Raw genomic sequence first — 27,655 nt, forward strand, 5'->3', positions numbered from 1 at the left:
GAAGAAGCTTTAGTTACACAACGTGGGCATGGGTGTTAAGCACTTGCACATGACATTTACCCCTGTAAATAACCTCTCACTCATTGCATCCTTTCTATTGCTCATTGTTCTGATGAGCTGTGTTCCTGTAATCCCGACCTGAAAACTGGATTCAGTCCAGAGTTTCCTCCATGTGCTTTGTGCAAGGTTTCCAGCACGTTGGTGGTATCCGTTCACAGTGATTGAACACATCAGTCATGTCTGTTACTCTGTCTCCCACAAATTAAAGAGCCAGTGTCACTCATTCCAGTCATTGTCAATGTGTGCTCTCTGCATCTTTGAGCTGCAGATACCCCACCTGTCCCATCTGCTTCAGCCTCCAGTGACATTGACCCTCAAGGGGACGGTTCATAAAGGATGGCATAAGATTGGGAGAGGTGAAACTTTCCCTGCTGAGTCACCATAATCTGACCCCAGTCATTAAGAGTAAGCGAGCTGCCATCAGCCAGAAACACCGTGAGGATCTATGTACTGTCCCCACTGCCACTCATCATCATCCTCTTGCAATGCAAGGACTATGGTCAACCGCTGTGTCCTCATGACAAGAGCCTGATCACAGAGAGTGTGTGCTGCCACAAATGTAATCATGCTTCCTTCACACTTTCATTCAAATGTTCATGCATTAAGGAAGTGATGGATTGCGGAAAAACAAGGAAGTGCCAATTGGTTCACAAGTTTTTTAGAAGAAAGATGGAGTGCAAATGAGTCACATGGCAGAGCAATGCTCACAGAAGTCATGTGGAGATAAGAGATTTCCTCATTGGATCTCCTCATCACCCTCCGTGAATCTAGCAGCAATGAGCATGTCCTAAGCTCATCTGCCTCATCTAGACATTGCCATTGCCTCATGGCTGGCATCCTCTCCGTTGAGGACCTCCTCAGCCTCATACCCTTTGACGTCCTCTTCATTGGAGGAAACGTGCTGCTCCTCCATCTCCTCCTCAGTTAGCTCCTCCCCCATGGCAGTCCTATATTGTGCAGGTCGCAGCAAGCAACCTTGATGTGTGATACTCTCTGTGGATTATACTCCAGAACTTCACCAGACCAGGTCCAGGCACCAGAACCTCATCTTCAGTGACCCTATAGCCTGTTCTACCAAAATATGAGTTACAGTATCTTGTCTCAACTGCACTCTGTGGTTCCCACACAGGCATCATCAGCCACCTTCTCAGTAAGTGGCCCTTGTCCCAAACAAGCCAACCTTGCAGCCTCTGTGGAGCCCAAAATATGTCAGGCTTAGAATGTAGCAGTAGTGCACACTCCCTGAGAATCCAGCACAAACCTGGAGGATGCTTTTGGTGTGGTCATAGACTAGCTGAACATTCAGTGAGTGGAAGCCTTTGTGGTTCACATAGTTCACTGCTTGACACGTTGGAGATCCGAGTGCCACGTGAGTGCAGTCCATGGCATCCTGCACCTGTGGAAAGCCAGAGATATGCATAAATTCCATTAATTTGGCACCCTGGCTTGCCTGATCTTAGTTGAAATGGATGAAGTTGTGTGCCCTTGTGAAGATTGCATCTGTCACCTCCTGGATGCACTTATGTGCAGAGACTTGTGAAATCCCTCAGAGGTCACTTGTGGAGCCTCGGAATGAGCCACTTGCATAAAAATTGTAACTGTCAGCAACACTGCTTGTGGATGCCTTCCAAGACCCCGTGGCACAAACATTGCAGAAGGTGGCAGATGTGACCAACTTTTACCCTCCTCTTGTCCTCCATTGCCTCCAAACACAGCATCTCCTACACCATCTCTGCATAAACAGCTATGGGTCAGAGCCCAGTGTCATAGATGTCAGTTAAATACAGCTTTCTCTTGCAAAGAAATAAAACAATGATGTTTAACCCTGAAAAATGTGAGGTGATACACTTTAGAAGGAGTAATTTGACAAGGAAGTATTCAATGAATGGCATGACACTAAGAAGTTCTGTGGAACAAAGTGACCTTGGTGCATTTGTCCGAAGATCTCTGAAGACGGAAGGGCATGTTAGTGGGGTGGTGAAAAAGGCATAGGGGGATAATTGCCTTTATCAATCGAGGCATAGATTACAAAAGCAGGAAGTCATGTTGGAGTTGTGTTGAACTTTTGTGAGGCCACAGCTACAGTACTGTGTGCAGTCACCGCATTAGAGGAAGGATGTGATTGTACTGGAGGGAGTACAGAGGAGATTCACCAGGACACTGCCTGGGATGGAACATTTAAGTTACGAAGCGAGGTTGGGTAGGCTTGGGTTGTTTTCATTGGAGCAGAAAAGACTGAAGAGCAACCTGATCAAGGTGTACAAGATTATGAGAGACATGGACAGGGTGATTAGGGAGCAACTGATCCCCTCAGTTGAAGGGTCAGTCACGAGGGGACATAGGTTCAAGGTGAGGGGCAGGAGGTTTAAGGGGAATGTGAGGAAAAACCTTTTTTACACAGAGGATGGTAACAGTCTGGCATGTGCTGCCTGGGAGAATGGTAGAGGCAGGTTGCCTCACCTCCTTTAAAAAGTACCTGGATGAGCACTTGGCACATCATAGCATTCAAGCCTATGGGCCAAGTGCTGGTAGATGGGATTAGGTGGGAGTTCAGGTGTTTCTTGCGTGTCAGTGCAGTCTCAATGAGCCAAAGGTTCTCTTCTGTACTGTATGATTCTATTTATGAAAACAAGGAATATGAGAGAATGTATGTGTGTGACCCAACCTCCCTAGGTTGCAGCAATATTCTACAAATGAGTCAACATGTACTGAAGAGGTGGTTGACTTTAAACTGGTCTCTGAACAAGGGGGAACTAGGGATGGGCAATAAATGCTGGCCAACCAGCAATGCCCATGTCCCATGAATAAATTAAAAAATACTCCAACCTTGAAATGTTTGAAACAGGTAATGGGGCAGCCTGTGGAGGAGGGAGGTCTCTGTACAGTTTTTCCTTAAACACAAAATCACAGCTCTTGCTTCCGAGGGTTATTTTCTCTGCATTTTCTCTAAATCACACCAAGTGAGGGCTCCACCCCTTCATCCCAGTTGGTCCCTCAAGCCAGGGTACACTTGTCTGCTGTGCTGCCCTTAAAGGGACAGTCACCACATCTTGTGAAGTGTAAGTACATTCAGCAGTCAGTGTTCAATGATCCAGACATTACGACATTGGGCTGTATTTGCACTCGGAAATCAAAGTACTCATATATTTTTGGTAAGTTTTGGTAACTGTGAGAAGTTGAAATTTTATAGTACATTTGTCACTTGTTTGCTTTGAATGTGTCATAGACAAAGTCATGTGCACTACTGCTGTAAGCAGTCTGACTAACATATTATTATTCAGCTGAAAGATTTTTTTTTCCAACATCGTTTTGTGATCAGTTCATTCTGCTGAGATCCAACTACACAACAGGGGCTTAAAAAAGCACTGTGGCAGGGCACAAAAATAGAAAAGTGTTGGAGTGCATTAGAAATTTGTAATTCCATTGACAGACATCAAAGAGGAAAGAATACCAATGAGTATTTAATTACCCGAGGGGGAAAATGATACAAGATACATCATGAGTATTTAATTAGACGCGATCCCTATGTGAATCTAAATTGTTCCCAATTACATAAGCTAGTGATAGACAAGGCTGCAGCTGGTAACAGATGGCAGCAACATCTTGTTTTGAATTGTAAGTTATGGTACAAGTCATGTTGTGTAATTATTGTGCCTCGTTTCGGATTTTTGATTATTGTGGATCATGGCCTTTAGGCTCAGAGAAGAATAATCAATGGGTTTAAATTTCACTTGACCATTTATTCATTTGTGGGACATGGGCATCGCTGGCTGGCCAGCATTTATTGCCCATCCCTAGTTGCCCGAGGGCAGTCGAGAGTCAACCACATTGCTGTGGCCCTGGAGTCACATGGAGGCCAGACCAGATAAGGACAGCAGATTTCCTTCCCTAAAGGACATTAGTGAACCAGATGGGTTTTTCCGATAATTGACAATAGAATCATCATAGAATCATAGAAACCATTGGAAATAATTTCAAGGTCATCAGTAGCTTCTTAATTCCAGATATTGTTTATTGAATTCAAATTCCACCATCTGCCGTGGCGGGATTCAAACCCGGGTCCCCAGAACATTCGCTGAGTTTCTGGATTAATAGTCTAGTGATAATACCACTAGGCCATCGCCTCTCCTGAGGAATAAAATGGTGAAGCTGGATTTTGAGTCACCAGATAAAACGCGATTGATGGCATTACATTTTCCAGGCTCAGACTAGTTAAGAGGAGTTAATGCCATTTCAGCTATGAATGTAATGCTGATATTGCAGGGATGAGTCACTGGTGGTATTGCCTCTGACTTGGGGCTGTCACTGGGATTGGGGTGTGTGCTGCGATAGGATTTAAGGGTCTGTAGCAGCTTAAAGGGTCAATGAAAGATTAATTTTGGCTGCACTGTTTGCATTTATCCATCTCAGCAATGTTTGTAAGATCTGAAGAAATGCTAAAACCTGCCCCCAAACCCCACTTCTCAGCAAAGAAACCCTGAGCATACATAAAGTGAAGTGAAAGAGAGCTGCAATAAACTGTCCAGAGGGTTGCTGTGGTAGGAGGTAGCAAGGACACTAAGTGGAAAGTAGCCAAGAATAGCAGCTTGGTGTAGCAAAACATTTACCTACCTTACTAGTTAGCTAATAGGGGCAATTTGCCACCTGGGCAGTGTAGACATAACCTTATTCCCACAAAATCAGCAAGGATACACTGTACAAAGCACATCAGTGACTGACACATTTCATTTGTTTTATCACACTCACGATGTGATAAAACAAATTAACTTCTTCCCATCAATGTGAACAGCACATTAGTTTTGACACCTTCAGAATTTGCCTTAATTGATTTCTTCCCTCATAGCTTTATAACTTACTTAAAATCTAGTGTCGGTTATGGCTCAGTTAGTAGCACTAAGTCTTTTGAGTTGGAAGGTTGTGTTTTCAAGCCATACCTGGGAAAAAAGTATAGGGTTACACTCAGAGAGTGTTCTCCTGTCACTGGTGCCATCTTTAAGGATGAGACTTTAAACCAAAACCTGGTCTGATCACCCATTTGGACATAAAGGGCCCCCGAACAGCAGAGTTATCTGTTGTGTCCTGACCAATACTTATCCCTCAATCAACATCACTAAAAACAAATTATCTGGTCCTTATCACATCGACACTATCACCACCATTCATTCTACATAGTTGACCAATCAGCAGCAAGAATGTTAACAGGTACTGACAAATCAGCAGCAAGGATGGTAGCATGAACTGACCTATTCCAAAAACACTAGTCTGACCAATCAGCAGTAAGATTCTGTCCAGGTCCTCTCTCTCTCCTAATTTCAGTCATTCTCCAGACAGTGGGTAGATTAAGCTACCTGAAACACTAAGGCCTATCGGTTCTTCTAAGGAACTCTTTTATGGTAATGACAGCTTGTCTCAGAGAAAAGTTTGATATGGTGTGACTGTAAATTTGTCTTTTTCAATGTTAGTGCTCTCACTGTGAAAGCCTTCAAACAACATTCGTCACATCGTTGTTTGTGGGAGCTTGCTATGCACAAATTGGTTGCTGCTTTTCCCACATTACAACAGTGACTACACTTCAAAAATACATCATTGGCTGTAAAGTGCTTTGGGATATCCAGAGGTTTTGAAAGGTGCTATATAAATCAGATTTTTCTTTCTTTACCTTCATATAGGTACGTTGCAGAGTGTATCAAATTCCTATGGGCTGCTTGCATACCTCTGAATTTCATAAACCCATGGAGCATCTTGGTCCAAATGTTGAAATAGGAGGGCAGTTTTCAAAGAAGCCAGAAGTCACTTGCAGGACATGGTGCTGCCAGTTACAATGAGCTAGACATTGATATAAAGAGAACACATCCGGGCATTTAGGTTTAACCTACAGTATGCAATGCAGAGGAGGCCATTCTGCCCATTATATCATTGATCTTCTGTCCCTGTCATAAACTTTGTTCCCTGATCAACAATTCCATCCCCCATTCATGGCAACTGTCTGAGGCAGAACCAGACTCTTCGTAATATTGGCATCATATTTGACCTATTACAATCTCTAACATTGGCTGACTCTGCCCCACTTTAGTTCACCTGCTGCCCATCATTCATGCCTTTGTTACCTCTCAACCTCACTATTCCAATACAATCCGAGCCACCAATATTCCACTCTTCCTAAACATAAAGTTATACAAAGCTCTGCTGCTTGTGTCCTTACTCACACCAAATCCCTTTCACTCATCACCCCTTTAAAGTTTATTTATTAGTCACAAGTAGGCTTACATTCACGCTTCCATGAAGTTACTGTGAAAATTCCCTAGTTGCCACACTCCAGCACCTGTTTGGGTACACTGAGGGAGAATTTAGCAGGGCCAATTCACTTAACCTGCACATTTTTTGGACTGTGGGAGAAAACCGGAGAACCCAGAGGAAACCCACACAGACACAGGGAGAACATGCAAACTCCACACAGACAGGAATCGAACTTGGGTCCCTGGCGCTCTTAGGCAGCAGTGCTAACCACTGTGCCACCATGCCGTATCACTGACTTGCTTTGATTCCTGGTTAAACAACAGGGCCATTTTAATCTGATCCTTGTTTTCCAATTCTATCATGGGCTTTCTCCTCCCGCTATACATCCTTTACGTATCTGTGCTCCAATTCTGGTCTCTTAAGTATTTCCAATTTTAATTGCTCCATCATTGGCAGTTACTGAGACCCTAGCTCGAGAATTCCCTCCCTAAACCTCTTCATCTCTCTAAGCTTAAATCCTATCTCTTTGACCAAAGTTTTGGTCATCTGCTGTAATATCTCACATGGTTCTGCCAAATTTTGCTCTATTGTCCCTGGAAGTACCTTAAAATGGTTTACGACACGAGAGGCACTATATAAATGCAAGTTACTGTTGCTTTTACTTCTGGCTCTTTTCTGGAACAATCCAGATCTATTTCCATTGCCCTGTGATCTTCCATATGCTTGTATCTTACTCTTTTTTTCAATTAGTCCCAGAAATGATGCAATCATCTCTACCTCAACCACTCCCATGGCAAAGTATTCCATACACCAACAATCCTGTGTAAAAAAAGGTTTAATTTTACCTCTTTTCTCAATGATAAGTTCAAATTAATGATTCCTTATCACTAACTGGGTAGCACGGTGGCACAGTGGTTAGCACTGCTGCCTCACAGCGCCAGGCATCCGTGTTCGATTCCTGGCTTGGGTCACTGCCTGTGCGGAGTCTGCACGTTCTCCCTGTGTCTGCGTGGTTTTCCTCCGGGTGCTCCGGTTTCTTCCCACAGTCCCACAGTCCCACGTAGATAGGAAGAATAGGGGGGTCCTAAGAGAGCAATTTAGGGAGTTGGGAAATAGGTTAAAAAGTAGGGTCACTAGGGTGGCCATCTCTGGGCTGCTCCCAATGCCTCGTGCCAGTGAGGCTAAGAATAGGGAGTTGGTTCAAATGAATGCCTGGCTAAAGGACTGGTCCAGGAGGGAGGGCTTTATTTTCATAGACCAATGGGAGGTTTTCAGGGGAGGATGGCACCTGTACAAGAGGGAGGGGTCACAACTAAGTTGGAAGGGCACAAATATCCTGGCTGGGAGCTTTGCTAGTGCAGTTCGGGGGGGTTTAAACTAGTATGGCAGGGGGGTGGGGATCAAACTATTAGGTCTATAAGTGTGGTGGCTGGGGATGAGCTTGGGGCTGGGACAGGGCTGGCAAAGAAGAAGAGCACTCTGGGGGAGGACGACCTCACTGAGCCTGGGGGTCTGGAGTGCTTATACTTCAATGCAAGGAGCGTAGCAGGTAAAACAGACGAACTTGGGGCCTTAATGCGCACGAGGAATTTGGATGTGGTTGCGGTGACAGAGACTTGGTTGAAAGAGGGGCAGGACTGGCAGCTGAATATTCCAGGGTACAAGTGTTTTAGGCGAGACAGAGGAGGGGCCAAAAGAGGTGGGGGAGTAGCGGTATTGGTTGGAGAGCATATTACAGCGGTGCAGAGGGAGGACAATTCGGAGGAGTCGTGTAGCGAGTCACTCTGGGTGGAGCTTAGAAACAGGAAAGGCGCAGTCACTATGTTGGGGGTGTACTACAGGCCCCCCAACAGCCCAAGGGAAGTGGAAGAATGGATATGTCAGGAGATACTGGATTGGTGCAGGAAATATAGGGTTGTTGTAGTGGGAGACTTCAATTTCCCTGGTATAGACTGGAAATCGCTGAGGGCAGGGACTCTGGATGGGGAGGAATTTGTAAAATGTGTACAGGAGGGTTCGTTGGAACAATATGTGGACAGCCCGACTAGAGAGGGGGCTATACTGGACCTGGTACTGGGGAATGAGCCCGGTCAGGTCTTCAAAGTTTTGGTTGGGGAACATGTGGCAAATAGTGACCACAATTCTGTTAGCTTTAGGATAGTGATGGAAAAGGATGAGTGGTGTCCCAAGGGTAAGGTGTTGGATTGGGGGAAGGCTAACTTTATTGGGATCAGGCAGAAATTGGCAGCTCTTGATTGGGAGAGGTTGTTTGAGGGTAAATCCACATCTGGTATGTGGCAGTCTTTTAAGGAACGGTTGTTAGGGCTACAGGACAAGCATGTGCCTGTAAAAAAGAAGGATAGGAAGGGTAGGATTAGAGAACCGTGGATAACCAGGGAAATTGAGGGACTGGTCAAAAGGAAAAGAGAGGCGTATGTTAGGTCCAAGCAGCTAAAAACGGAGGGAGCTCTGGAGGAGTACCATGAAAGTAGGAAAATACTTAAACGGGGAATTAGAAGAGCAAAAAGGGGTCACGAAATGTTCTTGGCAGACAGGATTAAGGAGAATCCCAAGGCATTTTATTCATACGTTAGGAACAAAAGGGTTGTTAGGGAAAAAATTGGACCTCTCAGGGACAAAAGTGGGGACTTATGCTTGGAGCCCAAAGAAGTAGGGGAGATCCTAAATGAATACTTTGCGTCGGTATTCACAAAGGAGAGGGATGTGTTGACTGGGAGTGTCTCGGAGGGGAGTGTTGAACCGTTGGAGAAAATCTCCATTACAAAGGAGGAGGTGTTAGGTTTGTTAGAGAATATAAAGACTGACAAATCCCCAGGGCCTGATGGAATCTATCCAAGGCTGCTCAGGGAGACGAGAGGTGAAATCGTTGGGCCTCTGACGCAAATCTTTGTCTCGTCACTGGACACAGGTGAGGTCCCAGAGGATTGGAGGATAGCCAATGTGGTCCCGTTATTTAAGAAGGGTAGGAAGGATAACCCGGGTAATTATAGGCCAGTGAGCTTGACGTCCATGGTGGGGAAGTTGTTGGAGAAGATTCTTAAAGATAGGATGTATGCGCATTTAGAAAGGAATAAACTCATTAACGATAGTCAGCATGGTTTTGTGAGAGGGAGGTCATGCCTCACTAACCTGGTGGTGTTTTTTGAAGAAGTGACCAAAATGGTTGACGAAGGAAGGGCCGTGGATGTTGTCTATATGGACTTTAGTAAAGCGTTTGACAAAGTCCCTCATGGTAGGCTAGTGAAAAAGGTTGGATCCCATGGGATAAAGGGGGAGGTGGCTAGATGGGTGGAGAACTGGCTTGGTCATAGAAGACAGAGGGTGGTAGTGGAAGGGTCTTTTTCCGGCTGGAGGCCTGTGACTAGTGGTGTACCGCAGGGCTCTGTATTGGGACCTCTGCTGTTTGTGATTTATATAAATGATCTGGAAGAAGGTGTAACTGGGGTGATCAGTAAGTTTGCGGACGACACAAAACTGGCAGGACTTGCAGATAGTGAGGAACATTGTCAGAGGCTACAGAAGGATATAGATAGGCTGGAAATTTGGGCAAGGAAATGGCAGATGGAGTTCAATCCTGATAAATGCGAAGTGATGCATTTTGGTGGGAATAATGTAGGGAGGAGCTACACGATAAATGGAAGAACCATAAAGGGTGTAGAGACGCAGAGGGACCTGGGTGTGCAAGTCCACAGATCTTTGAAGGTGACATCACAGGTGGAGAAGGTGGTGAAGAAGGCATATGGCATGCTTGCCTTTATAGGACGGGGCATAGAGTATAAGAGTTGGGGTCTGATGTTGCAGATGTATAGAACGTTGGTTCGGCCGCATTTGGAATACTGCGTCCAGTTCTGGTCGCCACACTACCAGAAGGACGTGGAGGCTTTGGAGAGAGTACAGAGGAGGTTTACCAGGATGTTGCCTGGTATGGAGGGGCTTGGTTATGAGGAGAGATTGGGTAAACTGGGGTTGTTCTCCTTGGAAAGACGGAGGATGAGGGGAGACTTAATAGAGGTGTATAAAATTATGAAAGGCATAGATAGGGTGAACGGTGGGAAGCTTTTCCCCGGGTCGGTGGTGACGTTCACGAGGGGTCATAGGTTCAAGGTGAAGGGGGGGAGGTTTAACACAGATATCAGAAGGACATATTTCACACAGAGGGTCGTGGGGGCCTGGAATGTGTTGCCGGGCAAGGTGGTGGAGGCGGACACACTGGGAACGTTTAAGACTTATCTAGACAGCTATATGAACGGAGTGGGAATGGAGGGATACAAAAGAGTGGTCTAGTCTGGACCAGGGAGCGGCGCGGGCTAATTGTTCCTTGTTTCTCGTTTCAAGGCTTCATTCTATGATCATCTTGCTGGTGCCAGTACAGAGCGAGACTGCGGATAGTTGGGAACCTGTCTCGGGGGCAGGGAATTCATATGGTGTTCGTGGAAGTGGAAATGACTAGGGTTGGGAAGCATTTCCCGATCAGGGCCATTGTGATCTCCTGGACTCGTTTCGATCGCCTCAGGGGGTCGGAGAGGAATTTCCCAGATTTTTTTTCCCCATATTGGCCCTGGGGTTTTTCACTCTGGGTTTTCGCCTCTCCCTGGAGATCACATGGTCTGGAATGGGGGGGTGGGGGTGAGTTAATAGGTTGTAATGAACAAAGCATCGTAGCTGTGAGGGACAGCTCGGTGGATAGGATATTGGTATGTAGATAGGCTGGAAAATTGGGCGGGGATCCTGGATTCAGGATTCAATCCTGGACCGGGGAGCGGCGCGGGCTTGGAGGGCCGAAGGGCCTGTTCCTGTGCTGTATTGTTCTTTGTTTGTCTAAAAGGTGTGCTGGTTAGATGCATTGGCTATGCTAAATTCTCCCTCAGTGTACCCAAACAGATGCTGGAGTGTGGTGACTAGGGGATTTTCACAGTAATCTCATTGCAATGTTGGTGTCAGCCTACTTATGACACTAATAAATAAACTTAACTTCCCCAACCAGAGGAAAAAATCTATCACTATTCATTCCATTAGGTGGTCTTGTGGCATAGTGGGCAATGTCCCTACCTCTGAGCCAGAAGCTCCGGGTTCAAATCCCACCTCAGGACCCATTGGCTCAGGCAGGTGCATTCATAGCGTAGTCAAACAGATTGTGTGTCAACCTGCAAATCCTCCCAACATGCCAACGGCTGCAGTAAGAGCAGGAGAGACTCCTGATCAGCCACGTTTAATGTGGAATGTTGCACCTCAAGCTATAAGCCCCTGGTGACAGACTAGCAACCTGTTCCAGGAATAACGACAAATGGAAATGGACGAAAGTCTGCCTTCGTGCACCACTCAGTGTAAGCAGAGAATTGGAATTCATTCTATTAAAGCCATTAATACATTTCAAAAGGTTTCCTCTGCTAAAAATTGTTTTTTCTTAAAATTTATTCTCATAATGTGGGCATCACTGACAAGCTGGTATTTCGTGCCCCTCCCAAGTTACCCTTGAGAATGTTGCACTGAGCCATCTTCTCAAATTGTAGCGGACTGTTTGATGAAGGACTTTGACAGGCATGTTTAGGGGAGAAGTTCCAGAATTCGACCTGCTGATGATGAAGGAATGGCAATATATTTATAAGTCAGGTGGGTGTCTGACTTGGAGAGAAACTTTGATATGGTGTTCCCCTGAGTGTGCTGTCTTTGTCTAAGTGGTGCATGACAGTGGTGCTCTTATTAGTTAACAGATCAATCTTGTGAATCAATTTATTTAATCAATGCAATGGCACTTTAAGGAGCAGTCAATATACTACTGCAATCCAGGCAGTTTAAGGACCTGGTAAGAGGGTGGTAATGCAGTGTCAAGCTGTAGGCGGAGGACCTGGAGAAAAAAGTGCTAGTGTGACAAATGATGGTGCAAGAATAGGTGCAGAGTGTTGCTTTGACTCTGAGGTTTATCATTTCATTCCTAGTGAGAGCAGGTGTGTGGTCAGGGAGAAGGGCCATTTTGTTTTGTGGTAAGGAAACACTTGTTTGTGGTTCAGGAGTGGTTTCAGCTGTTGTCAAGGAGATTTGTGATTATTTTCTTTCTCCTTGGATGTATTTTGTGTAGACGATATGAATGCAAGGTGTTGTTGTCCGCCCAGACAAGCCATATTGTAAAAAGAGGAGTATGGTACTAAATGCAATCTCCATCATTAAACGTTAAGGAATAACAACATTCTGCAGCAGGTATCTGGAGCAGCAAAGCCTTATAAAATTCAAAAAGCCAAATTAAAGGCTTATCTTGACAATGTGCCCAATTTTCTGCTGTAACTTCACCGGAGATTGGCAGAACATCCAAAGAAATTACATAAGTGACTAAAAACAGTTTTTTATACTGTTTGTGCGGGTGATTTGCCAATGTGCTGGTAGAACATCTGAGTAGAAACCAGGTGTATTTTTATTTAAGGCCATTTGGAGTGAAAAAAAATCATTTGGTCATTAGGTCAAAGGAATATGATTTAAAAACATTGCAGACAAATGTTTGGGGTCTGAATAATGCACCCTTTCACATCAACTGTTTTTTATAAAAACAAGTTTCTTGGTAATGTCATAAGTTCCACAGATTCTTACAATTCTGACTTCTCTGCTGTGCCCAGCAGCAATATTTTTACAATGTAGTGAATAAATGATGGAAGCTTTGGAACATTTCATGTTTTCAGCTGTGCAGAGAATTATGATTCCCTTTTAGCTACTGTGTAATAAAAAGAATTTTTATAATTTTCAAATTTGGAACATTCATGAAGGAAGCTTTGATTTACCTCAGATAATGAAAAAGAGAAAACTCAATGATGACAAGTTCCTTTTATTTGTAGTCACGCTCTGTGCACTATAAGACTACTATAATTTTATGTTAAAAATTGTATTGCCAAGATGAAAGCCAAAAGCAACAAATTGACAGCGCAAACATCAACAAAGTAGATTCTTGAGCTGGAAGATCTGTCTTGAGCATTATAATTTGAGAAAGCGTAGTTAGTAATAAAACCACTGAAAACATTGCACAAACATTTAAGGTTACTTTACATAATGTAATAAAAAATCATTCAACATTTTACAAAAAAATATAGCAAGACCTTTATCATTCTGGTTCAATAAGGAACTTGGAAGAAATGTGAAAAATAGCTTTATAAACATTGAGGTTCCTAACAAAAAGGAACCAAAGATGCATCAGCCAAAGAAATAAGTAGAAAGAAATATTGGGAGGGTAGGATAGGTTTACAAATGTGTTAATGGCAGAGGCAAGGTCAATGAGACATGGGTTTGTTGAAAGTACAAATTTGGTTAAACTAGTTGGATCCTTGACCTCAGTCCTAATAACTGTAAATGGGCTAAGACAGAAAGAACTGGTTTAATAGTTCTCGCACACATTTTTGGGCATATGGTGGCACACAATGTGCATGAGTGGTGAGACCTGAGGTACCCCACACATTGACTGAATACTACAGTGCACTGTGGTCCCCATACCCCCAGCTAAAAGGATATGGGGGGCATTCTGTGAAAGCAGTTGCCAAGTGCAACTGTTGCAGATTACATTCTCGAATTAAAGAAACTCGTCAATGTGGGTATGGCACAAATTTCTAAATCAACCTTAAAGACACATTCATAGGAGGCCTAAAGAACAATAAAATCTAGGCCTTGCTTTTGAGCAAAGGCAATAATCTGACATGGAAATAGGCCCGTGATGAGCCACGGCTATGGAAATGGCAGAAAGAGCGAGTTGCAAGTTGTAAGGGAATTTCTTTTCCTGAGTCAGCTGGGGAGGGCCACCAGATTTCGAAAAGATCCAGGCTATATGGTAGCCAGGGTCATGATCAGAAACGTAGTTGCTACTGTTGCCATGGGAGCCACCAACCATTTAAATGGTGATATTTTCAGTCAAAGTGCTAATCAGTGTGCAAAATTCAGGCATAGCCAGAGGGCATCCAGATTAGAGGGAACAGTAATGCTTCAGGTCACGGTAAAGCTCCAGGCCACAGCCATGCACCAGGCTGAGGTTGTGGTGGATCTAAAGCCAGTTCAGGAATCTGGAAATCCTTGAATGTGCATATGATAGATAGGGAAACAGAGTTGAAGTTATCAGCTGTAAGATTAAGAGATATATATATATATAGTCAGAGAGTGGAAGATGACAGTAATAGGGCTGAAAATGAAATTCCAAAACCCACAGTAGAAATGAAAGTGGGAGATATGCATCTTACCATCTTCAGCTGCTTTATCAGCTTCCTTCCGTCATAAAGTCAGAAGTGGGGATGTTCGCAGATAACGGCACAATGTTCAGTATCACTCAGAATTCCTCATGTACTGAAGCAGCTCATGTCCAAATGAGGCAAGACCTGGATAATACCCAGGCTTGGGTTGACAGGTGGCAAGTAACATGCGCTCCACACAAGTGCCAGACAATGGCCATCTCCAACAAGAGAGGATCTAACCATTGCCCCCTGACAGTCAATAGCATTACCATTGCTAAATCCCCCACTATCAATATCCCGAGGGTTTTCTTTTTATTCATTTGTGGGACGTGTGTGTCTTTGGCTGACCAGCATTTATTGCCCATCACTAGTTGCCCCAGGACAGTTGAAAGTCAACCACATTGCTGTGGCTCTGGAGTCACATGTAGGCCAGACCAGGTAAGGACGGAAGATTTCCTTCCCTAAAGGACATTAGTGAACCAGATGGGTTTTCCCAACAATCGACAATGGTTTCATGGATCATCATTAGACTTTTAATTCCAGATACTTTTTAGTGAATTCAAATTCCACCATCTGCCGTGGCGGGATTCAAACACTGGTCCCCAGCATATTAGCTGAGTTTCTGGATTTATAGTCTAGTGATAATACCACTAGGCCATCGCCTCCCCTCACTATTACGATTACCATTGACCAGAAACTGAATTGGACTAGACATATAAATACTGTGGCTACCAGAGCAGGTCAAAGGCTAGGAATCCTATGGCAAGTCACTCACCTCCTGACTCCCCAAAGTCTGTCCACCATCTACAAGGCTCAAGTCAGGAGCGTAATGGAATACTCTCCATTTGACTGGATGAGTGCAATCCCAACTACACTCAAGAAGCTTGACACTGTCCAGGACAAAGATCTCGCTTGACCACTACCCCTTCCACAAACATTCAAACCCTCCACCACTGATGAACAGTGGCAGCCGTATGTACCATCTATAAGATGCACTGCAGGAACTCACCAAGGTTCCTTAGGCAGCACCTTCCAAACACATGACCACTATCACCTAGAAGGACAAGAGCAGCAGATACATAGGAACACCACCACCTGTAAATTCCCCTCCAAGTCACTCACTTGGCTTGGAAATCTATCGCCATTCCTTCACTGTCGCTGGGTCAAAATCCTGGAACTCTCTCCCTAACAGCACTGTGGGTGTACCTACACCACAGGGACTGCAGCAATTCAAGAAGGCAATTCATCACTACCTTCTCAAAGGCCACTAGAGATGGACATTAAATGCTGGTCCAGCCAATGACATCCTAATTGCATAAATGAATATAAAGAATACTTTTCCTCTGGATACAGTTTTGGGGTGTGTCTGCTATCTTTGGAAGAAGAATACACATTCCATTCTGCAAAATTGATGTGAAACTGTCTAGTTATTTCAATAACAGTCTTTCAGTGTTAGGTCAAGTTAATGTTAGGTTGGAATTTTATGATACTTTTGATTACTTGCACTTGATAACAGGAGGAAGGATCCAAGTTCCCTGATGGGAAGGCATTGTCTTTAGAAGATAAAGTAAAACTGGGCCGAGTTATTTACAGAAGGGATCAGTAAGGGTATGTCTGATATCGAAGAAGTGCTAAGAGAGCACAAAGTGGTCATTGAGGAAGGAGGACCAAAGAATAAAATTAGACATCACCTGGTCAAAGTCAGGATAAAGGACAATATATAGTCGACATTTTGCAAGGCTAAGCCATTGCCTTGCGCACAGTTAGAAACAGTGAGTAAAGAACTGAATAGATTAGAAAGGACATTGTCAAACACAGAAAACTACTGGAAAGGGGACATTTCAAATGGAAGGGAAAGATTACTTTGTTTTGCTGGATATCTGCAACAAGTAGATAAATGTTGGGCAGGAGTTTCTACACAGCCTGCCATAGAGACAGCCATCATCACTGGCAGTGGGATCTCTGGTCCCGCCATTATCAACAGGGTTACCTGTTGGATACACCCTTTGCCGCTGGGAAACCTGTGTACCATCGGCGGGACCAGAAGATCCCGCTGGCCCAAACAGCCAGAAAATTCCAGTCACTCGGTCTATGCCCAATAAAACAAGTGTCAGGATATCACTGCAGGAGTTCCTCAGGGTAGTGTCCTAGGCTCAACCATCTTCATCAATGACCTTACCTCCATCATTAGGTCAGAAGTGCAGATGTTTGCTGATCATTGCACAAAGTTCTGCACCATTTATGACTCCTTGGATACTGAAGCAGTTCATGTCCAAATGCAGCAAGATCTGGACAATGTCCGGACTTGGTTGACAAGTGGCAAGAAATACTGCACCCCATAAGTGCAATGACCATGTCCAACAAGAGAGGATCTAACCATTGCCCCTTGACATTCAATGACATTATCATCGCTGAATTCTCCACTATCAACATCCTGTGCGTAACAATTGAACAGAAACTGAAATGGACTAGCCATATAAATACGGCTACAAGAGCAAGTCAGAGGCTAGGAATCCTGTGGTGAGTAACTTGCATTCTGAATCCCCAAAGCCTGCCCCCCATCTACAAGGCACAAGTCAGAACTGTGATGGAATTCTATCCATTTGCCTGGGTGAGTGCAGTTCCAACAAAAAGCTTAACACCATCCAGGACAAAGCAATCCGCTTGGTTGATATCTCTTCCACAAACAATCCCACCAACAAACAGTGGCAGCACTGTGTACCATCTACAAGATTAACTGCTCCTTATGCAGCACCTTCCAAACCCACGACCACTACTCTCTAGAAGGGCACGAACAGCAGACACATGGGAATGCCACCACCTGAAAACCCCCTTCAAGTCACTTACCATCCTGACAGTTGGAGGTCATCTCGGAGGTCCAGAGGGGCCTGGGCCACTTCTAGCTTTTGAGGCCCCTAGCCATAATTAAAAAATGAAGATTTATGAAAACAAAATAGGGCACCAATTCCTTTGGCTTGCAATCCAGAGAAAAGTGTTTTCATTCTTAGGATTTAAAAAAAGTATCCATTAAAAAGAGTTACTGTGAACAAATTGGACGACAACTTCAACCATGTGTTAACTCTGCTGCCTTAATGTATGCATGTACTTACACCCTGCTTCATGTGCCAGTATGATAAGCTGCACAGACACTGCCTGATGTACAATATGGAACTACATTATTGATTTGCTTTGCCTATATTATTTCCTCGTGCATAAAAACAAATTGTGAAACTTAACAAATGCCAAAATAAATTAACAAATGTCTAAATTTGAGGCTCCCTTGAGTATGAGGCCCTCCAGCTACCTCCCCACCCCCTCAAACATACACAGTATTTTGTCTTTATGAGGTATTGAGAATTTGGTTTTCAATGTACGGGCTGTCAGGGGTGTGGAAATATTTCTGAGTAAGAATGGAGTCAAACAAACTCTAAAGCCAACATATCGCTCAGCATTGAATGACCACTTAAGGGCCTCAGTAGGCCCGTGGATGGGCAGAATGTATGGGGCGGCACGGTCGCACAGTGGGTAGCACTGCTGCTTCACAGCGCCAGGGACCCAGGTTTGATTCCCGGCTTGGGTCACTCTCTGTGTGGAGTTTGCACATTCTCCCCGTGTCTGCATGGGTTTCCCCCGAGTGCTCCAGTTTCCTCCCACATTCTGAAAAACATGCTGATTAGGTGCACTGACCCAAACAGGCGCAGGAGTGTGGTGACTAGGGGAATTTCACAGTAACTTCATTGCAGTGTTAATGTAAGCCTTACTTGTGACTAATAATTAAACTTTTGAATGCCCACCCTATGCCTCTTCCTGTAATGTTTCAGAAAGGTGAAGGCGAGGCAGTAGTGGGTGGGCAGACTGTCCATTGAATTTTATAAGCTTCCTTCCTTCAAACCAACTGGTGGGGGTGTGCAAAATCCAGCACACCCCCACCAGTGGGTTTGAAGGACCAAATAGTGTCACCAGCATTTTTCTCCTGGTCCCTTGCAGCCATTTCCACTTTGCTAGGTTCCTCATGCCCACCAGTGCTCCACTTTAATCATTTTACACCTCTAGTGTGTCTGAATATATCTTGGGCGGAATTTCCCCAAAATTTCACAGAGTGCTGGATCAGGTGGGGAAAGCTGTGCGAAACTCACTTTATTCGCAGATGCCTTTTCTCACCTGATCAAACAGCACGCTGTGCAATCTCAAAGTGCTGGCAAGGATCACACAGCTAGCTGGCAAAGCCAGATTCAGAGATCGAGGACACCCTAATCTTAAATTTAAAGGACCCCCCCATGAACATTGGGACCCCTGCGGACATGGGGGACATCCCCCAGCCCTCGCACGCGGAGAGGCAACCCCCGATCACCACTGAAAGATCAGGACACACACCCATCTCCCCCACCACCCACTACATGGCAAGCATCAGAGTGACCCGACCCCTGCACTATCGGCAAAGTGGTACAACACCTCCCCCCACAATATCCACCTCCCCCACGCCCAATGGAGGCACACCATCCATAGCCCCCATCCACAAACATAAGAGAACCCTTCCCCACCCCTCTGAAGGGGCTGCACAGAGGGCCCACCTCTGACAGTGCCAACCTGGCAGTGACTGGGCAGTGCCAACCTACCATATCCCTCACCACCCAGGGACTATACTGACTTCCATGGCCCCTGGCGTGGTCATCATGGCTGGTTTCCATTTTTGGTCCCCCCAGCATACGTGACATCTCGCTGGCTGGGGGGGCATTCAACACTCCTGGAAGAACAGCGTTAAGCCGTATAATGACGTTAAAATCAGGTTCACATTCCTTCTGGGTGTGAACCTCATTACGACACTGGCAGGTAAGATCTCAAACCAAGACCTTGTCGCCGCAATTTCCATTATGGCCTTCTTGTGAGATTTAGTGGCCAGAACAGGATTTGCGCCCGTGATGAATGGGCCTGAAGGATCACATTCCATATCTCTTTAAATATTGTCTTCCTTTATCTAACCAATTTCACTCCTGATTCAGAAAAAGGGAGAATGTTCAACATAAGAATACAAGAGCAGGGATGTACTTCTAAGGCTGTATAAGGCTCTGGTCAGACCCCGTTTGGAGTATTGTGAGCAGTTTTGGGCCCGGTATCTAAGGAAGGATGTGCTGACCTTGGAAAGGATCCAGAGGAGGTTCACAAGAATGATCCCCTGGAATGAAGAGCTTGTTGTATGAGGAACGGTTGAGGACTCTGGGTCTATACTCGTTGGAGTTTAGAAAGATGAAGGGGGATCTTATTGAAATGTACAGGATAATGCGAGGCCTGGATAGAGGAGACGTGGAGAGGATGTTTCCACTAGTAAGAAAAACTAGAATTAGAGGGCACAACCTCAGATTACAGGGACGATCCTTTAAAACAGAGATGAGGAGGAATTTCTTCAGCCAGAGAGTGGTGAATCTGTGGAACTCTTTGCCGCAGAGAGTTGTGGGAGGCCAGGTCATTGAGTGTCTTTGATACAGAGATCGATAGGTTCTTGATTAATAAGGGGATCAGGGATTATGGGGAAAAGGCAGGAGAATGGGGATGAGAAAAATATCAGCCATGGTTGAATGGTAGAGCAGACTCGATGGGCCGAGTGGCCTAATTCTACTCCGATGTCTTATGGTCTTATAAACCAGTCACAACAGGAGTGAACTGCAACTAAAAATAAAAAGCAATTGTTTTACCACTGGCACACATGACTGAAATGAAATTGAGCCGGTTAATCTTTTTGAATACCGAGTGCCTTTTGAAACTTGCACTTTTCGTTAACTACTAAAAATGATTTTTCTTAAATAATCTCCTGCCCTCGACTCCACCTAATCACAGATCACTGTGTTTTTCTTCCCACGTCATTCTCTTCTCCTCCTTCTAATCTCAGCACCTTGCAATGTTATACAATGTACAAGATGCTGTGTAAATGCAAGACATTGCTGTTAATCTGTAACACTTCCCAGTTCAGACAAAGGCGGGGGAGAGAGGGGTGGAATCATAGACTTGCGATGTTAACCATGTTTGTTGTTTTTGCCATTGATGCTGCCTAACCTGCTGAATGTCTTCAGCAATTTCTATTTCACACTTCCAGATTGGCAGCACTTTGCTTGAATATAGGCAAATGACAACAAGCGCATGCCATCAGTAATGAAATACAGAAACAGTTCATCTTTCTTGCTGCAATGGATGGAGGGATAATTGTTGATCGGGATGTTAGGAGAACTCCATACTCCTCCCCAGGAGGAAAGAACAGTAAAACTGAAATTCTGACACGAAGTGGTCTTGTATACTTTGTAATGGAACTAAGAAAACTGGTGCAAACTGTTTTCTGCTTCTGTGATGTGAATGAAATTAAAAAATCTGCAGAAATGTAAAATGAGCTGCTAATTCGCTTTACGCTACAGCAGAGTCAAGATTTCCTGCTTCAACTCTGAAAATAACAATGTATCACGGGAGTTGTAGTTTCCATTCTATACTAAATTCAGCAGATTTTTATGGTTTGGTTAACAGCCTAGAGGCAGGTGTATCCTGTGTGGCATGTCCCATGCAGCTAACACACATGCACATAAACATACATGATTGAGCAGAGACTTTCAATATGAAGCTCAGTGAGACTGATTTACTCTTTTAATGTCTCGGGTGCTTGAAGCTGGTGCCTCGTTGTAGTTGATTTAATTGGATGTGAGTGAAACTGAGATTTCTTGTTATTTACGGACACTGTTATATTAGCTGTTAACTTATCAACAATCAGCTGGGACTTTCTGCCCTCGTGATTTCCAAACATAATTTTCCCACATTTTTAAGGGGTAGAGAAAGTTCTGCATTAGAAGTGAAAATCCCCAACTATCTGGTAAACAACAATACAGAAAGTTTTAGTCCATTACTGCACTCGTAGAAAGGCACCCAGCCAAATTACAGAACTGAGCAGACAAAACATGAAAAATTGTCACCTCTGAACAGTTTTATTTCCGAGTGTTAGGACAGGCAACATTCTGCATGGAAAATTCCAAATGGATTGTTGCCAAGAAGGGGAGAATTTGGTAGACATGATACACAAGGTCATCTTAGATGAAGAAGGGCCTTCTGTCCATTTGCATTAATCTATCCAGAGACCCTAGATTCCCCCATGCATTATTTATTTGTCTCTAAATGGGTTGCAGTTTGATTCCTCTACCTTAACTGGGAACTCATGTTTTGATCATTTTTTTATGAAGAACTTTCTGATTTTGGTCCTAAATTTATGTCCCCTTGTCATAAACTTTCAATTTCATTGAAAGTAACATTCAAGATTTTTTTTTCCATTCCCCTAACTATCTTTATTACATATTAAAAATGATAAGTGGTCCTGATATTCTAATGGTAATGACTTGAAGGAGTTGGATGGGGGGCACATCATAGGATTCATTAATTACAGTGGGACTCACCACTGTAAAAAGCATCAGCATTTGCCAAGAATAATAATCTGGCCAAATTTACCAGAAATCAGTGAAAGCTTCATTTCATTCTGGCAGCATTAGTTTTGTGTAAATCAAATGAATCCAAGGGAAAGTTCAAGTCCAAAATGAACCACTGACAGTTTTGATGAACTTACTAACCATGTCTGCCCTTAAAAAGCATTTTGCTCAGAGGACCGGCCTGGAATTCCTCTTGCACTACAGGAGAAACATCTTGGGTCTTTTCCGACATTCCTGCTGAGAATTACCCAGGGTTTCTCCAAGTCATCGTCCCTTGTTTCTCTTTTTTTCTCCATTGAAAAATAATTCTGGCTCTTCTCACTCTCCTGTAAAGACCACTAGCCACCTGGTGCATACATGTTCATGTTATACTTTCGCGAATATTAAATGGTCCTTGCCACAACATAAATTGCTTTGTGGCGCAAGTGTGTATATCAGAAGAGTGGGGAGGACGGCCAGCCACATAGCATTGGCTACAGTATCACAAAGCTTGCATTTATATAAGGTGTCTTTAACATGGTAAAATGTTCCCAGGCACTGCACTGAACGTAATCAAAACAAACTAGAACCTGAGCCTAAGAAGACATGATTAAAGTTTAGTTAAACAAAAGTGGCAAAAGTTATAGTGCTTCTTGGAACAAAGGTTAAGAGGCAACACAATGTTATCAACTTCAAAATACTTATCTAAGTTGGCAGTCGGAGGTTAGGGCCTTCTGTGCCAACCAAGAAATGGACTTACGTGCACTGTTCATCCATTTTCACATCTTTAGCCTGGGAACTGGTCCTGTGCACTTGTGGAGAAGAAAGAGAAGTAAAGAAGTGAAATAGCATGAAACTGCAGGTCAGGTGACCCACAACCAGAGCCCCGTTGGAGGAAGATATCCCAGGGAGGAGAACACAGAAAGTGGGACAGGAAAATGTCCTAGAAGTCTCCAGCAGTAAGAAAGACAGGGATCAGAAAAAGGTCCCAGAAGTCAAGTCGAAAGAAAGGAGCATAGCAATAGACTCTGAGTTAAAGAAAGGGATGCGGAGAACAAACTTAAAGCAAAGTCAGCTTAAGAGAAGTCCTGAAGATCCAAGGAGGCCAGCAAAGACTGACTCCTTGCTAGGTTTTTTGGAGCAGTCGTGCTCTGCTTGCTGGCTGAGAATCTGAAATTGTGCTAGAAAGATGAAGTTTGAGCATACACGGAATCTTGGGGAAAGAAATCTCAGAAGACGAGATTGTGACCAAAAAAGTGACCAAAATGGTTGACGAGGGAAGGGCCGTGGATGTCTTCTATATGGACTTTAGTAAAGCGTTTGACAAAGTCCCTCATGGTAGGCTGGTGAAAAAGATTGGATCTCATGGGATAAAGGGGAGGGGTGGCTAGATGGGTGGAGAACTGGCTTGGTCACAGAAGACAGAGGGTGGTAGTGGAAGGGTCTTTTTCCGGCTGGAGGCCTGTGACTAGTGGTGTTCCGCAGGGCTCTGTATTGGGACCTCTGCTGTTTGTGATTTATATAAATGATCTGGAAGAAGGTGTAACTGGGGTGATCAGTAAGTTTGCGGACGACACAAAATTGGCAGGACTTGCAGATAGTGAGGAGCATTGTCAGAAGCTACAGAAGGATACAGATAGGCTGGAAATTTGGGCAAAGAAATGGCAGATGGAGTTCAATCCTGATAAATGCGAAGTGATGCATTTTGGTAGAAATAATGTAGGGAGGAGCTATATGATAAATGGCAGAACCATAAAGGGTGTAGATACGCAGAGGGACCTGGGTGTGCAAGTCCACAGATCCTTGAAAGTGACGTCACAGGTGGAGAAGGTGGTGAAGAAGGCATATGGCATGCTTGCCTTTATAGGACGGGGCATAGAGTATAAAAGTTGAGGTCTGATGTTGCAGATGTATAGAACGTTGGTTCGGCCGCATCTGGAATACTGCGTCCAGTTCTGGTCGCCACACTACCAGAAGGACGTGGAGGCTTTGGAGAGAGTACAGAGGAGGTTTACCAGGATGTTGCCTGGTATGGAGGGGCTTAGTTATGAGGAGAGATTGGGTAAACTGGGGTTGTTCTCACTGGAAAGACGGAGGATGAGGGGAGACTTAATAGAGGTGTATAAAATTATGAAAGGCATAGATAGGGTGAACGGTGGGAAGCTTTTCCCCAGGTCGGTGGTGACGTTCACGAGGGGTCATAGGTTCAAGGTGAAGGGGGGGAGGTTTAACACAGATATCAGACGGACATATTTTACACAGAGGGTGGTGGGGGCCTGGAATGCGCTGCCAGGCAAGGTGGTGGAGGCGGACACACTGGGAACGTTTAAGACTTATCTAGACAGCCATATGAACGGAGTGCGAATGGAGGGATACAAAAGAATGGTCTAGTTTGGACCAGGGAGCGGCGTGGGCTTGGAGGGCCGAAGGGCCTGTTCCTGTCCTGTATTGTTCTTTGTTCTTTGAAACCCTGGAAGTGGATCTTTGTTGACACCGTCCAAATTGGAGCACTGTTTGGAGCGGATTCCAAATTGATTTCTTCAAATATGGAGATTGGTAACCCTCATGAGAAAGACACAGGCTGGAACTTTCCAGCTGTTCATGCTGAGGGTGCAACCCTGCTGTGGGTTTCCCAGCAGTGTGGGGTGTAGTCAATGGGAAATCCTATTGACAGCGGAGGGACCAGAAGATCCTGCTGCTGGTGAATGGCATGCTGCCTCCCGCCGTGAGGCGGTGTGCCATTCCGGTGACTTTCCGGTGGTGGAGGTGGCCGTCATTGGCTACTGACGGGATCTTCCGGTCCTGCCGATGTCCACAGCGATTTGCGTGACTCAAGGGGTCGCATTTGTTAGGACAGGAAGATCTCACCAGTGGGAAGTGCTGGAAAGTCTGGCCCATTATAGCAGGGCACTTAGATAAATTCAAGGTAACCAGGCAGAGTCAACATGGTTTTGTGAAAGGGAAAGTGTGTTTAACCAATTTATTGGAGTTCTTTGAAAAAGTAATAGGTACTGTAGAAAAAGGAGAACTAATGGATCTACTTAGATTTTCTGAAGGCATTTGGTAAGGTGCCTCAAAAGTTATTGTGGAAAATAAAAGCTGATGGTGCAGGGGGTAATATATTGGTATGTCTAGAAGATTGGCTAACTAACAGAAAAATTAGAATAGGCATAAATGGATAATTTCTGGTTGGCAGGATGTGGTAAGTGGTGTGCCACAGGATCAGTGCTAGGGCCTCAACTTTGCAATTGATATAATTGATTTGGGTAAAGGGACTGATGGCATGGTTGCTAAACTTGCTGATAGTACAACTAGAGTTAGGTAAGTGAGTTCTGAAGAGGACATAAGGAGGCTACAAAAGGAATAGAGAGGTTGTGAGTGGGCAATGACCTGGCAAATAGGGTATAATATGAGAAAATGTTCCGTATTTTATTTTGGCAAGAAGAATAAAAAAGGCACATTATTAAAATGGTGAGAGATTGCAGAACTCTGAGATGCAGAGGGGTCTGAGTGTCCGAGTGCATGAATCACAAAGGGTTAGTATGCAGGTACAGCAAATAGAATGTTATTATTTATTGTGAGGGGAATTGAGTTCAAGAGTAGGAAGGTTATACTCAGTTATACCAGGCATCAGTGAGACCACATTTGAAATACAGTGAACAGTATTGGTCACCTTATTTAAGGAAATATGTGAATGCATTGGAAGCGGTTCAGAGAAGGTTTACTAGATTAATACCTGGAATGGGTGAGTTGTCTCATGAAAAAAAGGCTCGATAGGCTAAGCTTGTATTCGCTGGAGTTTAGAAAAGCAAAAGGCAACTTGATTGAAACATAGAAGATCCTGAGGTGCTCTGACAGGGTGGATGCGGAAATTATGATTCCTCTTGTGGAAGAATCTAGAACTCAGGGTCTCTTTTTAAACATCAGTGGTCACATATTTAGGACAGAGATGATGATGATTCCTTAGAGGACTGTGAGACTTTGGAATTCTCTTCCTCAAAAGGTGATTGGGACAGAGTTCTTGAATATCTTAAAGGCAGAAGTAGATAGACTCCTGATAAGTATGGGAGTGAACTTAGGGGGTGAATGGTTACTGGGGTAAGCAGGAGTATGAAGTTACGGTCAAAATCAGATCAGCCATGATCTTATTGAACATAAGAACATAAGAAATAGGAGCAGGAGCAGGCCATCTAGCCCCTCGAGCCCGCCCCGCCATCCAGTAAGATCATGGCTGATCTGACGTGGATCAGTACCACTTACCCGCCTGATCCCCATAACCCTTAATTCCCTTACCGATCAGGAATCCATCCATCCGCGCTTTAAACATATTCAGCAAGGTTAGCCTCCACCACCTCAGTGGGCAGAGAATTCCAGAGATTCACCACCCTCTGGGAGAAGAAGTTCCTCCTCAACTCTGTCTTAAACCGACCCCTCTTTATTTTGAGGCTGTGTCCTCTAGTTTTAACTTCCTTACTAAGTGGAAAGAATCTCTCCGCCTCCACCCTATCCAGCCCCCGCATTATCTTATAAGTCTCCATAAGATCCCCCCTCATCCTTCTAAACTCCAACGAGTACAAACCCAATCTCCTCAGCCTCTCCTCATAATCCAAACCCCTCATCTCCGGTATCAACCTGGTGAACCTTCTCTGCACTCCCTCCAATGCCAATATATCCTTCCTCATATAAGGGGACCAATACTGCACACAGTATTCCAGCTGCGGCCTCACCAATGCCCTGTACAGGTACATCAAGACATCCCTGCTTTTATATTCTATCCCCCTCGCAATATAGGCCAACATCCCATTTGCCTTCTTGATCACCTGTTGTACCTGCAGACTGGGCTTTTGCGTCTCATGCACAAGGACCCCCAGGTCCCTTTGCACGGTAGCATGTTTTAATTTGTTTCCATTGAGATAGTAATCCCATTTGTTATTATTTCCTCCAAAGTGTATAACCTCGCATTTCTCAACGTTATACTCCATTTGCCATATCCTCGCCCACTCACTCAGCCTGTCCAAATCTCTCTGCAGATCTTCTCCGTCCTCCACACGATTCACTTTTCCACTTATCTTTGTGTCGTCTGCAAACTTCGTTACCCTAACTCCGTCCCCTCCTCCAGATCATCTATATAAATGGTAAACAGTTGCGGCCCGAGTACCGATCCCTGCGGCACGCCACTAGTTACCTTCCTCCAACCGGAAAAACACCCATTTATTCCGACTCTTTGCTTCCTATCGGATAGCCAGTCCCCAATCCACTTTAACACACTACCCCCAACTCCGTGTGCCCTAATCTTCTTCAGCAGCCTTTTATGGGGCACCTTATCAAACGCCTTTTGGAAATCCAAAAACACCGCATCCACCGGTTCTCCTCCATCAACCGCCCTAGTCACATCTTCATAAAAATCCAACATGTTCGTCAAGCACGACTTTCCCCTCATGAATCCATGCTGCGTCTGATTGATCGAACCATTTCTATCCAGATGCCCTGCTATCTCCTCTTTAATAATGGATTCCAGCATTTTCCCTACTACAGACGTTAAGCTGACCGGCCTATAGTTACCCGCCTTTTGTCTCCTTCCTTTTTTAAACAGCGGCAGTGGTCTTTTTTGAATGGCGGGGCAGGCTCGAGGGGCCGAGTGGCTTACTCCTGTTCCTAATTTATATGTTCGTACATACGTTTGTATTGCTTCCCGTGATCTTGCATTGCCCC

At 44.6% G+C, this 27,655-nt stretch overlaps 1 protein-coding gene across 1 annotated transcript in view; it reads right to left on the reverse strand.

The window, feature by feature from the left end:
- Window positions 1-1,207: 1,207 nt before the first annotated feature.
- LOC144493972 (uncharacterized) overlaps window positions 1,208-27,655 on the reverse strand; it is a 45,514-nt gene continuing 19,066 nt past the window's right edge. The window contains exons 6-9 of the mRNA XM_078213548.1: window positions 22,213-22,302; window positions 17,361-17,428; window positions 14,523-14,547; window positions 1,208-1,456 (exon numbers count right to left, since the gene is read on the reverse strand). Coding sequence (XP_078069674.1) covers window positions 1,208-1,456; window positions 14,523-14,547; window positions 17,361-17,428; window positions 22,213-22,302 — 432 coding nt within the window. The remainder of the gene's footprint in view (window positions 1,457-14,522; window positions 14,548-17,360; window positions 17,429-22,212; window positions 22,303-27,655) is intronic.

Source organism: Mustelus asterias, chromosome 5, assembly GCF_964213995.1.
Source record: "Mustelus asterias chromosome 5, sMusAst1.hap1.1, whole genome shotgun sequence".
Taxonomy (NCBI): Eukaryota; Metazoa; Chordata; class Chondrichthyes; order Carcharhiniformes; family Triakidae; genus Mustelus; species Mustelus asterias.